Source organism: Falco punctatus, assembly GCF_963210335.1.
Source record: "Falco punctatus genome assembly, chromosome: 6".
In the NCBI taxonomy this organism is placed as follows: Eukaryota; Metazoa; Chordata; class Aves; order Falconiformes; family Falconidae; genus Falco; species Falco punctatus.
In genome coordinates this window covers 80194113-80210856 of record NC_137585.1, presented here as the reverse complement: position 1 = coordinate 80210856, position 16744 = coordinate 80194113, and the positions used below count along the sequence as shown (strand labels likewise).

The 16744-nt window shown below is 44.4% G+C and overlaps 1 protein-coding gene across 12 annotated transcripts in view; it reads right to left on the bottom strand.

Moving 5' to 3' along the window:
- The window catches only part of ST7 (suppression of tumorigenicity 7), a 151562-nt gene that overhangs the window by 110968 nt on the left and 23850 nt on the right, over positions 1 to 16744 (bottom strand). For 3 of the 12 annotated variants that reach the window (XM_080391009.1, XM_080391017.1, XM_080391015.1), the window contains exon 2: positions 7637 to 16707. The exons of 7 other annotated variants lie outside the window; for them this stretch is intronic. In XM_080391009.1, the coding sequence (XP_080247135.1) occupies positions 7637 to 7826 (190 nt within the window). In that variant the 5' untranslated portion in view covers positions 7827 to 16707. Of the gene's footprint in view, positions 1 to 1102; positions 7578 to 7636; positions 16708 to 16744 lie in introns of those variants that run through there. 2 more of the 12 variants (XM_080391019.1, XM_080391010.1) reach the window with 2 other exon arrangements.

Here is a 16744-nt window from a genome sequence, read left to right as displayed (position 1 = left end):
TGTGGCAGAAGAAGGGGGGAGCTTCCAGAGCCAGGCAACGGGACTGATGAACTGTTTGGGAGCATGGGGGTTTGACAGCCAGGAGGACGTGATTATGAGGTATCCTGATGCTCTTATCACTTCTCAGGGAGAGCTGAGCAGCAGAAGTGGCCCCAGCCTACTGGCATGGAGACATTACACCATGCTGCATGTTAAAACCCTCTAAAAAAGCCACCACTTCATATTCAAATGAGGCACATTTTCAACATGCAGCACTATTTGCACACAGAGTACAGTGTAAATGGACTGTTTTCTATTTTTCAGTCACCTGATAATCACTGGATCAGACTGGTAACCACACAGCCGCACTGTCACCAGCAACATTATTTATACATAAACCCCCAGCCTTCCTTCGCGGCCAGATTTGCCAGGTAGGTAATTGTTGTTCCTGTTGAAGCAGAACTGGCTTGCTTTCAACGACATGTGTCTGCACTGCTATTATACAGCAGACTGCCTCAGTTAAGATTTTCCAGCACAAAGATTAGGACGAAAGAAATAAATGATTCTGTTATTCTGCATTTTTCACCTCATATTTAGAAATCCACCTAATTGTATTTTAGATTCTAGTTACAGGAGGGATCCCACGCAAGCCTCCTTTTTCCCAGAAACAAAAATGAAGCAAATACAGATATTCTTTCCCTGCTGATTAAACCATCTCCCCCAGCTCTCACCCATCTAATACTGCAGCATTCCCAGACCCCAAACATACCATCCCAGCTGCGCAGTCATTAGAGCATTTGCAGCTCCACATCACTGACAGATGCAATCTTACCAGCTAAAATATTTAAGCAAATCTGCCTTTTTCTCCCCATCTTTCAGCGGCCTGAATTCAGCAGCACTGACAGCCCTACACTGCCTCGCTGCCGGCATCAAGGATGCACCCACAGTTCGGAGGTAGATGTTTCCCCTTTCAGCATATTTCGCCCCTTCGTAAACAGGCAAGGACCGCAGCTTTTAGCCAGTGACCTACAGCAATGGGAATGCAAGTGTGGTGGCTACAGCGAGGATAAAACAAGTCCTATTCTCAACAGAAAAAGGATGTAAGTGGGATGCATCTACTTACATGAAGATTCAGTGCCAAACATGGCTGGCCCCAGATGCTGCTCTTTTTAAAAGGAAAGAAGAAAAGAAGAGTGGAAGACAGAGGGAGTGCAGGAGAGTAGGGATGAGACTGCTACACAGCAGGGGTCATGAAGCCAGACAATGCAGTCCAGGCTACCCAAGCTGCCAGATTCTCCTCTCTCCTTTCTCCTCCTCTCTCCTCCTCTGCTCCGCACCGCAGACAGCTTTTCCTTGCAACTGCAGCAAAGGTCCTTCTTCAGGAAGCAAAAAGCAGGAGCTTCTGTTTTAAATCCAAGAGATACGGGCAGGCCAGTGTCCTTTCCGTGATACCGGCAGGCAGAAATAGGTAGCAGCCACCAGATACTGCAATCCACAGCCCCTGCTCTCAGTAAAACAATAGCAGAGCTTATGCATACACTGGATGACGTCAGGACACTGCAAAGACTGACGGCTGCTAACCCAGAGGCTCAGAGGGGGCTTGAACGGAGCAGAGCAATTCAAATGGGAAATCCTTTGTCACAAAAAGCAGAGGACAAAGAACCAGACCTATATTTCCCTCTGTGATGATAAAGCCCCAACCTAGGGCTGTAACGCTAGCAGGAAAATATCTGCCTTGGATTCACACTCCTTTTCCCAGTTGCACGAGATGTAAAGTGTTTCTGTGCAAACAGAATACATTTTGGGGCCAAACGTCCTACAAACACTTATGGCGTTTTCAATAAAGAATAACCATGAATTTCTATTACTAACGCTCTTTGTTATTTTCCCTTCAAAGAAAAATTAAAATCCTGGGCCAATCTACACTTCAGACTTAATTTTCACATCCAAGTGCTAGCCAACTTCAATCTATTGTCAGAATACACTGCAGCAATGCAATGCTCTAACCATAATGAATAAGTCACACATCTAAATAAAAAAGAAAAACCCAAACCACACCAATTTCAGTGATAAAAAGGCATCCTACCAACCAAATAAATATTTTCCTTATTTCTTCTTTATTCTTCTAAGCCATCTAGATCTAGTGTTTCTTAGCCTCTGCGAGTGCATTTTTCAGCACATTGAGGTTATTTTTTTCTGATGCTCAGTAATTTAAAATTTTCAAATATAGAAACAAAGCCCTAAGCTGGCTCCTTATCTTCCTCCCGCAGACAAAAGAATTTGCCAGTCTTGTGCTGTTGAGAGCAGCCAAGCAGTAAGCTGATGGTTGGAAGCTACCAGACACTGGGGGCCATCCATAGGATGTATGTATGTCTGTAGGGGGGAAACCCAATAATATTTTTGCTAAGTCTCACTGAACAAGTACATGCAGTCCCCAGGATGGCAAGGACTGCAAAGCACTGCTGATGAGTGAGGAGAACAAAGACAGATACAAGTCCATTAAGTGAAGCGCTTAAGGAAACACACACACATACACACACCCCATTTCTGCACTTTGATGAGTTAACCATTCCCAAATGCTCCTGTGCTAAGGGTGTTTGTGCTGTTTGCCGAACACACAATGCCACCATGAGCCACAGGCTGGAAAATGAGTTACCCTGAAGGCTGGCAGGCCCTGCCACCCAAGGATCTCAACGTGCTTAAATCATTAGGGAACCGAGCCGGTGTTGGCTGGGGCCAGCACTTGCCCTACGAGGAGACTGGAAAGCAACGTATGGGCCAGAGCCACACCAGTCCCTCTGCTCCTGGGGATGAGGAACACAGTCCCTAGCTCATACAACGTGCGGGCCCACAAACATCCATACGGCCCCTCAAAGGTGCTGCGCGGAAGGAGAGAGATCAAGAGGCTGTACAGAGCCTGACCTCCTTGTCCTTACCCTCCTCGTGGGTGGCACCCGCAAGGCACACAGAGCTCCTCTCCCGGTTACCTCTCTTGGTGCAAAACACTCTTCAACTGTTTCCCTGCTTTCCACCCCACACATTGCATGGTCTCTGTGCTTTGCACACACCACGAGAATACTTAGGCCCACCAGGCTTTTGGGAGCGTTTACCTGCATTTCACCTCTGGAACAAAGCCATGGAAGAGGCCGTACCCTCGGGTGAGACGTCTCACAACACGCTCCCCAGCAGGCAACTCTTGTTGTCTCCACTGGCAGACAGCGCACTGGCGCGCAGTGACTCCAATCAACCCTTAGGCCGTGACTAACCAGATGTCCTCTGAGCTTAAGCACCTGAATTAAGGGCCTGGTTGTTCAATCATCATGAATATCTGCAGCACCAATATCATCATCAATATCTGAGCAACGGATGCTCAGCGCCAGGAAGACACATCCGCATTGTTTTTGATCACAGTGCTCTAATGACAGTGCCACAGATCGTCTGACAAGGACCATAGTTTTGCTGTTCCCAGAACTGAACCAGTTACTTTGACTATTTGAGGCTGGTCACACCTCCTTTAGTCAAAACAGCTTGACAAGAAGTTGTAGTGTGCGGAGCAAAGCAAGTGTTCTGGCTTGGCTTTCCAGCAACCAAGGCAAGTTCACAAAAGAAACAAGTCTGTTATGTACCGGTAAGTCTCTCAGCATCTTCACACACAAATCTCTGGAACACAAACCCAAGCGCACATGCAATGGCTGAAGAATAAGTTTAGCTCTGATGAGCAGATCTGAATTTCCCACAGCACTGTTTCCAAGGAAGATGCAAAACCTCAGGGCTTTCCAATGACATCCTTGAAGGTGTCACGGAGCCCAGGCGCTCCGCCAAGTTCTCATTACAGTGACGCACGTAGGCAGTCCAGAAGCCTAAACAACCCATGCGGTATCTGTGGAAGGATTTCGTAATAATCTATTTCATTAGTGTTAGGCTTGCCAGGTCAGCGCTTTCGCCTTGTGTGGAAGGTGACTCCTGACAGGCCACTGAAAGACTTTCCCTGAAATTCTTTCAAGTCTACTTAAAACACTTCATAAAATGACTTAAAGTGTTAAAATCTGTTTCTGATCTGCTGCTTTTCTAAGACCATAACCTTTTCGTTTGCTAACTGGCTAGCAGACTTAGAAATTTCTGTTCCCTCCCCTGAGTTCTGCTGTTGGTTTATTCTGCAAGAAAGGTCAACAAATTTAATCTCTTCCTATGAGAAAGTTTCACTCTCTTACACAGCAGTGAAACTAATGTAAATTACTGTACAGAGAATGCAAAAATGAAATCTCCTGCAAGTGCTGGCATTGCTGTGATTCGCTTACAATGTGCACAAGACATTGTTCAAGTGTTTTAGATTAATTTACAATGTAACTTCCATACACTTCTCCAGAAGCTAGCATGAAATATTTAAAGCAGCAAATACATATGCTATTCAAAGCTCTCTCCTATATGGTCACATTTTCCAGAGAAAGGGATGTGCTCTTGGAACAGATAGTTTTTATTCCTTAGTTTATCACTGCAGAAAAATAATGTATATATTTTACTTTGTTTTGTAAGGAAATGTGTGTCTAAACCCTGAAGCACAGTTTGCGTTTTAATAAAGAAGCTGGATAACAAAATGTTAAATTTTTATACAGATGTACATTTCTGCTTTAGAGTAATTTCTCTCAAGGAAACCAGTGCAAGCAGGAAATCTGAGCTACCAACAAAGGCAGGTTTGTACATGTGCCTTATGCTGATCCACTAAACCAGAAATCTTTACTCTCTCTTGCCACTAGAGAAACATTTCATTTTGAGCTTAACCTCCTTTTCCACAGGAGAAACCCTGTTCCACAGGGAACGGGGAACGAATCCATCCCACCTGTGAGGTTCTCCTGCCCTACTGCCCTAAGCAGCTCACCACAACAAGGGAGGTCTCACCTGTCTCCCCCTGGGGCAATGGAAAGGGTCCCACACCTTCAAGTCTCTAGACAGCAAGTAAAGGATAACCTCAATCCTCCTCAAAGATAGGTAAGAATTTTTATTACATCAGTTAAACTTTACCTTCCAAGTCCCTTTTGATATGATCTAAGAACTTAGAAATAAATGGAGCAACCAAATCAGCACTATGGTTAAATTAAGTATTTAAATAAGCTGCTATTTAAATGCCTTTTTAAAATAATAAAATATTAGAAGGAAAAAAGTGTGTATTTTCTACATGGAGGGAAATACCGGGAGGGTTTGTATGCTAATATCAGGGTAATTTCAAAGGATCTATGCCACAGGACTGCACATAAGGTGCACACAAAAGCCTCAAATGTCAGTGTGAACAGAGGTGGATAACAAATTAAAAAACAGATTATAAACAAATTGTCATCATTTTTTATGCAGCTCTGACGGACCACAAATTAGGATTAAGGCCGAGTCAAAATAAACCGCATGCAGACCGGCATCAGAGGGAACATGTGTGACCCAGAAAAAACACAAATATCCAAATTATATGCATAAAAAATAAGTTGGGCAGACTTAGAAGAGTAGTCCACGTTGCCGACATCGCATTACAATCTGCATTAATACTCTTTGATCTAATGCCAAAACTTCATGATTAGGAGATCAAATTTAAATTACTTCCCTGAGTAAACACAGTAAGAACATTAAATCTGACATCATAAATAGCAATGATTTCATCGTACATATGGGAAAAATCAAGAAGGACTTCTAAGTCTACGAGGGAATACCCACGAAATAAGGTAAGAAGGTGTCCAAAGAATTCAGCTGTTCATGTGAACGTGCTCTGTCTGGCCCTGCTTAGCAGCTCTGGAACCTGCCAGCCATTTCAACCCAACCTAGCCAAGGGACAGGAGAAACAAAATTATCCCCCATGCCATGTGAGAGCTAGGAATCAGATAGGGAACAGATAACTTGGGAAGGTCCCTGCGGGACGACTGAGTGAGTTGTTGAGCTGACCCCCTAGCAGACATAAAAGAATCCATAACATAACCAACCTAAACTGAGGAAAAAACTTAAAATGAGACTTTTTTTGTTTGTTTTCCTAGGTGGACTCTCCCGTGCATAACAGTGGATGCGCTGACATTGCAGCCATATATATAACACAATTGCGCAGTCAGTGGGGAAACCAAGTCCACTGGAAACTGTTTCACTAGTTCCACCGGAAAAAACTGTGGTCATTTAAGGATCACTGTTTTCCCAAGATGCAGCATTTTGGTGGTCAAGATGCAGCATTTTGGTGGAGTCCCAGCACTTTCTTCCAGGATTCCATGCAATGCTAGTCCTGCAGACTGGAGATATAAAATTCCTCCCTTAGAATAAAAAAAGATTAACCACAAAAATTAGTAAATGGCTGGATAACTTGATTATCATAGCTTTTCTTGAGAAAAAAGGCCTTCTAAGAGTCAATAAAACGATCCAAGCAAGAGACCCTCCTGAACCTGCAGCATGATCAGTGTTAGGCTGCTGCAAGCACAGACATCCATCAATGAGGCTCAGAGTGCAGGTTCTAGGCAGCAAGCCTGGACACAGCAGTTTCATTTGCTGAATACTCAACAGCAGAAAAGTGAAATTCCTCCTGGAAATGCAAGGCTCTGCTCTCGAGATCAAATAAAACAGACGTGTGGATAAGGGCCAGCCTGAGGAACAAACGCACGGTGCAGAGGAAACACCCCACCAAAGCACTTCAGCTCTGGGAGCTTTTAGGAGAAGTAGGCTCTTAAACTTGACAGACACCTTGGAAATGCTCTCCTAAACGAAGTACTAGAGAAAACGTTTGACATTTAGTCATGATAACAGAAGGCTTACCTATACAGTTAGAGGAAAATAAGGTTGGAAAGGGTGATGGCATTTGCCTTTCTCATGGCAGAGTCAACAGCACCAACATCCTTTCCACCAGGCATCAGTCACAAAGGAACACTGCAGAGACTCCCAAGTCCAACTCCATGTGGGCTCCCATCTTAGGATGTACAGCAGACCTTTACTAGGAGCTCACGGCACTTACCAGTTTACAGTGTTCCTCTCACAGCAAGCCACCACGTTGCCAGAACACAAAGGAGCCTCAGTAACTATGGCTGATGCCTTCTACCTGGTGATGGTCAACGTATGAACACCATGGTAGAACCATGACGCCAGATGGGCATGATGAGCGGTATCGGCAACTTAGTGGCAATTAAATGATCAGACATTAACACTATTCAAGTTTCTCAGAAATTTTACACTGGATGTGAGCCTCCTGCTGAGCAGACCACACTGCCTAGGACCAGGCTGGTGGCATCCCCCTTCCTGGCCCCTCCCCTGGAGGGGTGGGTGGTGGTCCCTGCAGAGCTGCTGTATTCCAGCAGCACGAGGACAGGATGGAGACATGGAGGTTGCGGCTCCTTATCTCCACAACGCTCATCCCAGGAAAAGGTCCTGGTCAGCATGATTAGAGAGGACTGATTTTCCGAATAGTTTTGTTGTCAGTTCAGCAGTTGCTAACTCCAGCAGTGCCTGTTTCTCTCTGCTGACTACACAGAGAGTATACACAGAGCCAGGCTTGAGCAGCTCAGATGCAGATTCTACATGTGCATAAATGTGCCTTCTGTGTGGCTGGGAGTTTTAGGGGAAGCATAGGAAAAAGGGAAGGTTATTCTGAAGACAGAGGCCCCATAATTCAAGGAAGGAGAAGTAGATCCCTACACTCCAAACCCACCTTGAACTGTGACCTTTGCTATGGGTTCCCCTGAACAGGTCCCAGACTTCATCATCATCGAGTCACCCAAAAAGCAGGTTTCTGCTGAGAGAGACATCATTTTGATCCCTGCAGCTGCATAAATCTCCATAATGCCACCGATGTCTTGGTACTTGGAAGCACTGTGACACTCCTCTGCCTTCAGTGTCATTAAAGATTCGGGCTTGTGTCCAGCACTAGGCAGCCCACAAAAGTTTATCGACTTCCATCAGCCCAGGCAGGAAGATCATGCTGATATCATATTTGCAGATATGCAAAGTGGATAAAATCATGAGGCACCAGTTCACTAAAGAGCAGGTCTTCCCTACCGTCAGAGACATTCCTCCTCCTGACAAATTTAAGCATGCAGATGCATTCCTTTCTTCAAGTCGAAGGGTTTGTGGCCCTCCTGACATAGCTGATTTGTTTACTTAACACCACCTGATCAGTTGTCAAACCAGACTGAAGAGCTTCATCTTGTAGTAGAAGAGCACGTGCATTTGGTCCTGCTCTGCCTGCAGGGTAGGCAGATCACCTCTGAGCTTCCCTCACTGATGCTTCATGAAACTTCAGATGGCTGCAGGCTCTGCTCAGCGCTACTTGTTGTCAGTGTTATTTATCCACTTTAGCCTCCGGCCCTGTTTACACTACAGGCAAGTAGTGTTTGACACCACTTATCCTTCGTGGAAGACGGTTTGGTGGTTGGCCAAAACACAATCTCAAGCACAAGAGAGCACAAGAGAGTGACTCACGTCCTGCATCCGCTTGATTAAGGCTGGCTCCACACCACCACTGCCCTGCTGCAGGAACCCGAGGGCAGAGGCTCGTGGGTCCCTTAAACTTCTGTCAAACAGCCTGAGAAATACATTTTGTGCAAATAGTTTTATCATGTCAAATGAAAATTCTCAAAAAAATGTATTCTGAAAAAAATGACAGACTATTGTGTCTTTCCTCAGCTCACACCAAACACCACTGGAAACAGTGCACTGGACGAACGTGGTCCAGTATGGCACCTCCCCTGATCTTGACCCTTGCACCTCTTTATACACTGGTTAAAAACAGACCGCCAGGCTTCATTACTTTCCCTGTAGCTAATTGTGTGTTTGATTGAAATTGGTACAACACGCTACAGGTAGGGAAAAGCAAAGGGTTAAGGACTTTAATAAGAAAAGGGTATGTGATATCAAGTGTCCAACTATGAACATACAGTCTCCCCTGGCATGCAGTGTCAGGACCCAGGGAAAAGACCCCAGTGGAAAGTCCCATTATGTCTTAACCATGGGCTCAACATGTCCCTTATGCCAACTATTTTTCTCATGCCTGTGCAGAGAGAGTTAAGACTCTTCTGGAACACCGCTTTCATTGTATGCAATAATTGCTTCTTACCAGAGCAATTATTTTCACAGAATATATTCTATGAAAAAAATAGTTCACTCAGTTCAACTTCAGCCCTCCATTACAATGCAAATGAAAGCAGCACACATGTGAATATGTATTTCATCAGCAATCTAACCCTTCACCGACTTTGCATTGTTATTTACTAGCTTGAATTAACATCAATTTAAATGCAGCTAGTTAGATACCAGTCGCTTAAAGGAATGCCAATAACTCCTCTTTTGCTCTGAAACAACATGGAAGATTTCAAAAACCCACTTGTCGAAATGTGCCCTACCTGTCCTTTGACAAGGGCCTGCCCTGGCGCAGGCAGCGGACAGACAAATGCAGCACGCTCACTGTGGAAGCCAAAAGGGAACTGGAATGTTTTACTTGCAATAGCCACAGTCGTAGTTCAGCTCTGCTGCAAGGTGCAGTAGATTTACATGCATTAAGCTACAGAGCCAGGAGATGTCTCCAGGGCAGGAGCTTTCTGGAGGGGTAATTTCCTGGTTAGCAAGCTGCAGTTAAAGCATTTATTTTTCTTTAAAATTGGTCTTTTTCATTTTTCTTGGTTTCTGTTGTTATTAGTATTGCCCATTTAAAACAGTGTGCTTCACTAGTTTATAACAGACAATGACTATGTCACCAGCAGTAAACATGAAACAAAACCAAATGAAATAAAAACCTACAGGACCAGGTGATGGACTATGTGGAGAGCCCCCTTGCAAAAAGTCATGGTGAAGTGATAAAACACCCTCTGCGGATGGTTCAAACAGAGCAAGACAGTCATGTCCGAAGGTCTTTACTCAAGCCAAAATCCAAGTTAGATGACAAGGGTATAATAGCAAGGTGGCTACTTGTTCCACCTACCCAGCCACAGCCAAGCTCAGGTCCCAGCCCTCCTCTTCCCAGACCTGCCCCGCGCTTCCTAACCCAGAGCTCTTGCTGCACCAGGGTTCATCCCTCCCCTTGGGGAGCACTGAGCCCTTCCCAATGCACAGCCAAGTCCCTCCTCTTCTCAAGCCCATAGGAGAACCTTCGTCTTCCCTCTCTTCTGCCTTGCTCCATATCTTCTGCTTTAAGCCTCCCCTAATGACCGCACAGAAGCACAGGTTACAAGGGAGCCCACGACCGCTGCTCAGGCAGGGCCAGCTGCAGCAGCTGGCTCATGGTTGCAACCACCTGGGTTTTGACTGTCTCCAAGGATGGAGACTCCACAAACTCTTTGGGCAACCTGCTCCGGTGTCTGACCACCCTCAGAGTCAAGAGGTGTTTTCTCATGTTTGGACAAAATTTCCTGTGTTTCAGCACGCGCCTGTTGCCTCTTGTCCTGCCTACTGGGCTCCACCAGGGACCCAACGTGTGTACCCGGTCCAGCTGCAAGGCTGCAGCCCCTCTGGCCCAGACAGCACCGTTCCTCACAATCTCCTGATCAAAATACCCTTCCATCTCAGCCAGAGAGAGGCACCTTGGATGGAAAAAAAGAGACAATAATGTGCACGATTTATTTAAATCACAGCACTTAAAGCAGATGTCCATCTAACTTGATTCTTTTTGTCTTCCTTTTCCTAAGATCAGAATATCAAGGGGTTTTGCACCTGACTTCAAAATAACTTCAAACTGAAACTCAGCCTTAACAGCTGAATATTTTTCAGGCTTCTGTAATCTGTCCAAGAGTATTCATGCAAGAAAAGTATTCTGTCCATCACTGCATTTAAAGTTAAAAGACATGTAATAAAGTCAGCAGGTTTTAAGGAGCAGGAAGCCTGGATCCGAGAGCTCAACACTGTGCCTTCTCCTAATGCAGAGCTACTGAAGCATAAACATCGATCTCTGTGAGGAACATTTTACAGTGAAAACTTTTGACAAAGAATCCACAGCTTCTGCCAAATTAAGATCCCAATAATGCTAATGATTAGCCTGAGTTAGGTTTTAGACTGTATAATAAATAGATTTTAATACATTAATAAATACTAGTGGTAAGCCACAGGAAGTGTGTCTTTGCTTTCCCCCTTTTAGCATCTTTTAAAAAATTAGAAATTGCAATACTAACAGGACTCGTTTGCAGACCTAACAGTACAGAAGTAACTTTCACTGCAGTCTAACGAAAAAACACAAACATGCTTTGATGACACAACAAAACATTTTGATGTCATCAAGCCCAATGGAACAGATTGTGTCAGGCAGTTCTGAAGCTTCTGCAGATAAAGGAAGATCATTAGAACCTTTGATTTCCCAAATCAAGGACTTTTCCATAATATACTTTGGGGTACTGCACAGTAAATGGGTAGATAGCAGTTCAGAAATAAGTAACAGTTTATATTTCTTTAAAAGTTACATTACTTTTTATTGTTTCTTGAAAATAATCAGACAACCAAATTACTTATTTCCCTTTGCTGTGAAACAATGGAAAGAGCCTTTCTGAATTTCCTTGCTTTGAGGCATCACTAACGTCAGAGAAAAATAGGATCTTCTTAACCAAGTCTTTGGTATTTTCTTCCAATTGACAGATGAATTACTATACTGTTGGCAACAAACAAAACTTTTCATCCTTTTAAGAAGAATCATTTTAGCTCAGGGTGAATACTGAAAACTCAGTTGTTTAATTTCCTTTCACAATCACATAAAACCATACTTCTGGCAATACTGTGGCATAATTTCTTCTCTTCTGCAGCAGCCAGCTATGGATTTCCGTATTTCTCAGCACCAAAAGTTCACAAAACCATGCCTTTAGAGGCTCTGCTAGAGCTGTTTTATTGCATGCAGTTGTGCCCCGGCACTGCTACCCTGCTTCCAGCAGCCATGTGCTCGCTGAGCCTGCGTGAGCCGGTGCTCCTTACACCCACCTTTTTGTGCTCACTCTCCTGAGCGGCATGTGGGGAACCAGGTCTGGGAACGGACCTGGCTGAGCAGAATGTGGGGAAGAGCACACGGTGAGACCTGCTGCCCACCCGTGGAAAGCTGCTCAGCAGAGCACAGCCACCACTGACTCACGGCCGCCTCTGCCATCTTTGCTGACCTGTGGCATCAGAGCGTTCCCATTGCCTGGGATGCTATTCCTGCAGTAAGTGTTGTCATGATCAAGTTCATTAAAAATACAGCCTTTGGTCACCTTTGTACCTCTACATACCAGACCAGCAGATCTAACATACTGCTCCCCAAACAGGCAGAACTCAGCCTTTGGATAATATAGCCTTTAGATACCAACAGACTGTGTGTATAAGCTATTCTTTTAAGAAGAGTACAGGTCTTACAGGAGATATAATAACATCCTTTTTCATTTCAGTGCTGGTTGAAGTCATTTCTGAATAAAGTTTGAAAAGAAACATAAGGTTCTCTAGATTTAAAGGTGCTGCCTAAACGGGAACGGAGTACTGCATCTCAAATGACAAGAGCTGGTCTAAAGGCACAAGGTAGTTCAGGGAAATGAAGCACATTCCCACGAAGGTGGATCCAGTGCAGTCTCTGAATTCCTGCTGCAGAGCGAGAGCTCACCAGGCATCTATCACTCACTCTAACTGTTCTGCCCTTCCAATTATTTATTTATTTATTTATTTAATTAATGCATAGAGTTCGCTGTCTTCAAGCCGTCAGCAGGACCTTAGGAGGGCTTTTGCCCTTTCAGAGTCTCAGCTAATTCCTCCTACTCTGAAAGAGAAACCATTTCTCTTTCCACTTTCACCCCACAGCTCTCAAGACCTCTTCCTACAGCCTGCACAACTGATGGGAAAATGTTGACTGCAGAATGCAGTGAGCCTCCTAGTGCCTCCCCTACCTCTAGACCCCCAGCCTGGGTAACAGCTTCCCAACAGCTCCAGTACAGTTTCTATTTAAAAGCTTCAGACCCTGCCAGAAGGAGCTGGGTTGTCAAATTTCAAGTCTGTGCTCTCTACAAAGTACTAACATGTGCTTCTGCAGTAATAAGTATTAGCTCTCCCATGTGGTACGCACTTGCCCTTTACACAGACATGATCGAAGCCTCATAGAAGTCTTCCTCCTTGTGCTCCCATTCCTCCCTCATTTTTAGTTCAGACACAACCACCTTCTGACTGAGACAAGGAACTAGTGACCACTCGAGGAATGGGGGACAAGCACCCACCCTGCCAGGGTCCAGAGATTCCTCACCAACCACCATCACTCACTCTGCCCCCCAAAAAAACTGCTCACATCATGAGCCTCCTTGCACGCCTCAGAGCCCACCTCCACTGCCTTGCAATGGACTTGGCTATCCCAGTTTTTCCATATCCCTGATTTTGCTTTGACAGGGAGCTAAAAAGCCTGCCTGCAAGTTGTTCTTACCGAAACTCACCTTCACAGGACTCAACAGACAGCAAAAGCCTTGTCTCAGAAATAACAGGCTAATGAAACCACTATGCAAGAGACTAACTAGTGTCATCACAGCAGTGCAACACAGAGCCCTTTCCAGAAAATAGTGAAGACCCCAAGCTAAATGTTGCTGGATTGCTGCGTGGCAGCAATCCACATATCAGACTGGCATCAGTTTCCAGGTCAGCCAAGGCTTTCACTGCTACAGGAATTCAAAATGTTTGTAAGACTACAATGCAGAGCTGCACTTCAAGGACCAGGCTCTGCTGAAAAGCCAGAGACCTGGCAATCAAAACACACTGTAGAGGAAAGACAGACAGTCAGGACAGACAGGTGTGAGCAACAGGAGAAGAATGGCAGAGGACGGGAGAAGGCTAACAGAGCAATATGGCAGGGAGCATCATCTGCCCTCTCTGTGCGGTCACAGCTGCCTGAGCCACATCCTGTGACTGGAGGGAGCATCAACAACAACCTCCTCCGAACCAGCACGGCCGTCAGAGGAATTTTCCCACAGTAAGGATCACATTCACCACTCCGTGCCAGGAACAATATTGCATTGTAACATCCCCAGGATTCCAGCAGATGGAAGAAAAAACATCCAACCTCAGCCATCAGCAAACTCTGAGCATCAGCTGACGTGATGAGAAGCAACGCTCTATTAGCTGCACTACAGCATGGCAGACTTTATACAAGTTGACCACATGGCCAGCACAGCGGCATGAACTCAAGTGAAGAATGGAGAACAGATCTTAATAAACTTTAAAAGGCTAATGATTAAGCAAACTGGCTTGACCTTAGCTGTAAACTCAAGGGAAAGCTGAAAAAGGACAGAACCCCCCAAGCATTAGACAAAAACAAGTGTCTGAACCTCATGGATTTACATGACCAAAAGGAAAAAAAAAAGAAAAAGGAAGGAAAAAAAGAAACAGAACCACTGAAGAAGATTTTGAAGCACTTTATTCACCTGTACAATCTCACAGATCTGTCAGTGGGAAGGGAACATGGTGATGGCCATGCAGACAACACTGCAAGCTTCACTGTTTAAAAATCCCACCACAGTATTTCCATATGTTTTTTCAGGGTTCCTTTTTTAAGCTTCCTTAATATGTGGCAAAGTTTATGTCCTCTTAAGACTCAGACCTTTTTTCTTATTTGTAATGGTCACTGTTACTCTTCTTCCTACACATTTTTCAAGTAATCTTTCTCAGCATTTGTATGAGAACAGGATTTCACAGCCACTCTGTTTTTCTTCCAGTCTGGGACTGCCCTATGTTTTCTCACAATCCTTACAGCAGGAAAGCCATAGCCTGCACAGACAGGAAAGCATAAATTATGCTATGACAGGTTTATAAGACTAATTCTAATAAATATCTCTCGGTAGCCTCCTATTCACTGTCTCCCTAGAAGAACAAGGAGGGGGTTTTCTGCTGGCAGCCTTTTCAGCTGTATCAACGTGTTTCATCTAAGCACATGAATTTCAACGACACTTTTTCAAGGAAGCCCTGACAGGCTTGCAAGCCAGGAGGAACAAGGAGACCCCCTCAGAGCTCCTTGGTCAGAGCACTGGCCTGGGGTAAGGCAGACCAGAGACTTGACCCTATTTGATGACTAGATGCCTTCAATCTGCTTTTTTTTACCTTGGATCACTGCGAGTGAGGTTTCCATCAAAGCTTTTTCCTCGACAAGCCCCTGCGCTGGCCAGTTCAGCTGACTCGGTGCCCAGCAAGGCAGGGGTGTGAAGCGGGGCGCCTGTCCCCCAGGATGCAGCCACCAGCACCCGCAGCCCAGCCCAGCATGACTGACTTCCTAAAGGTGCCTCACGTGTTCTTGCATCATCTCACAGTGTTTTGCTCAGGTGTGCAGAAAGTCTAAAACGCTACTCAAAGCTCATTTCATTTCGGTAGGAACTTTACACACATCCTATCTGCTGCCACTGGATTTCTGTTGGGAACCCCCCACAAACACAACATATTGCAGACAGAAAGAAATAACAGCCCTGCCAGGAACAATGTCCAATGCTATCAAAATCAGCTATACCATGTGCTCTTCATGTGGTAGATGTCTTTTTTCTCTCAGCCATCCTTTCATGATTGTTTATTGTACTGTTCTTATTGTTTCAAAAAACATTTCATGCCTTACCTACATGTATTTATTTAAATATTGGTTCAGCTGTGTCATTGAAACTCTTAGAAACACAAGTGCCGCTTTCAAAAGTTAATTAGGAACTTCTTTATTCAAGTACCATTGGCTTTCCTAGAAAGTCATGTCACTTGAAAACAGGATTTAGATGCAGGATGATGCGCAAGGAAATTCAGAAAAAACTACATTTAGAGCCATTAACCAGTCCAGTAGCTCACCTGTACCACTGACCCATACCCGTATCATTTGTTACCAAAATCCCTTATCACTGATATTCAAGTGAATGCTGCAGAGGCCAGAGAGGTCTGTGCGTTCATGCCCACTGAAATCATACAAACTATGAAGGTCTAGGATTAAAACCAGAGGCTGAAGGATGACGTCCAAAAGCTGGAAGCATTTAGTACTAAAGCACCTTTTGCAACACTCGCAGAAGAGTTTCTTCATATATTAGACTTGACACAGAACATACCAGATTATGGCATTCTACTCATAGACTAACTCCATTCTCTGTATCATGACCTCAGTACACAAAATAACCAAGTCTCAAAATAGCAACATGAAAAATAAAAATTAAAAGTAGAATGAATTTGGTGACAGAGTTCTTGCCACCTTTATCTATGAACTCTCCTTTTCCAATTATACAGAGAGAGTTGCACCACTTTCAGAAATATTGCGAGAGTCTTTTAAGTTTTTCCCTTATGCAAGACGTGCAGCTGGACTCCTTTGGCTTTCCATTAAATGCCTTTTACCAGCCCCTCTGCACTTTCCCTTTTCAGCCCACACAGAGTATCTGACCACACCCCCCACTTTCTGTTGTGAAACTGGAACATGCCCGACATTTTTTCCTTGGTGGACAATTTATTTTTAAATCCATGGCTAAGAATGCAGCATAATATATTTTAAAACAAATGCTCTTAGTCAACATTTCCATAATATTTCAACCCTTGCACAGGAAATATGATTCAGAACAGCAACAGTATAAAAAACAACAGTTTTCTATTAGCAAGTGTCCACAGCTCTTCATTTCAAATCTCAGCAATAATAAAAAACTGCAGTAATAAAAACTTGGATGAAGACTGACTCTTTGCAATAACACGAATAAACAAGTGGAGATCTGTCTGAAAGGACGCTGTATTTCAGTGGCACATTGTTCGGTCAGCTGTTGAAACGAATGCTTCAATTCTGCTGTCCATGTTAGGAGCATGACAGACCTAGGTATTCAAATAAGTAAAGTTAAATAATTAATAG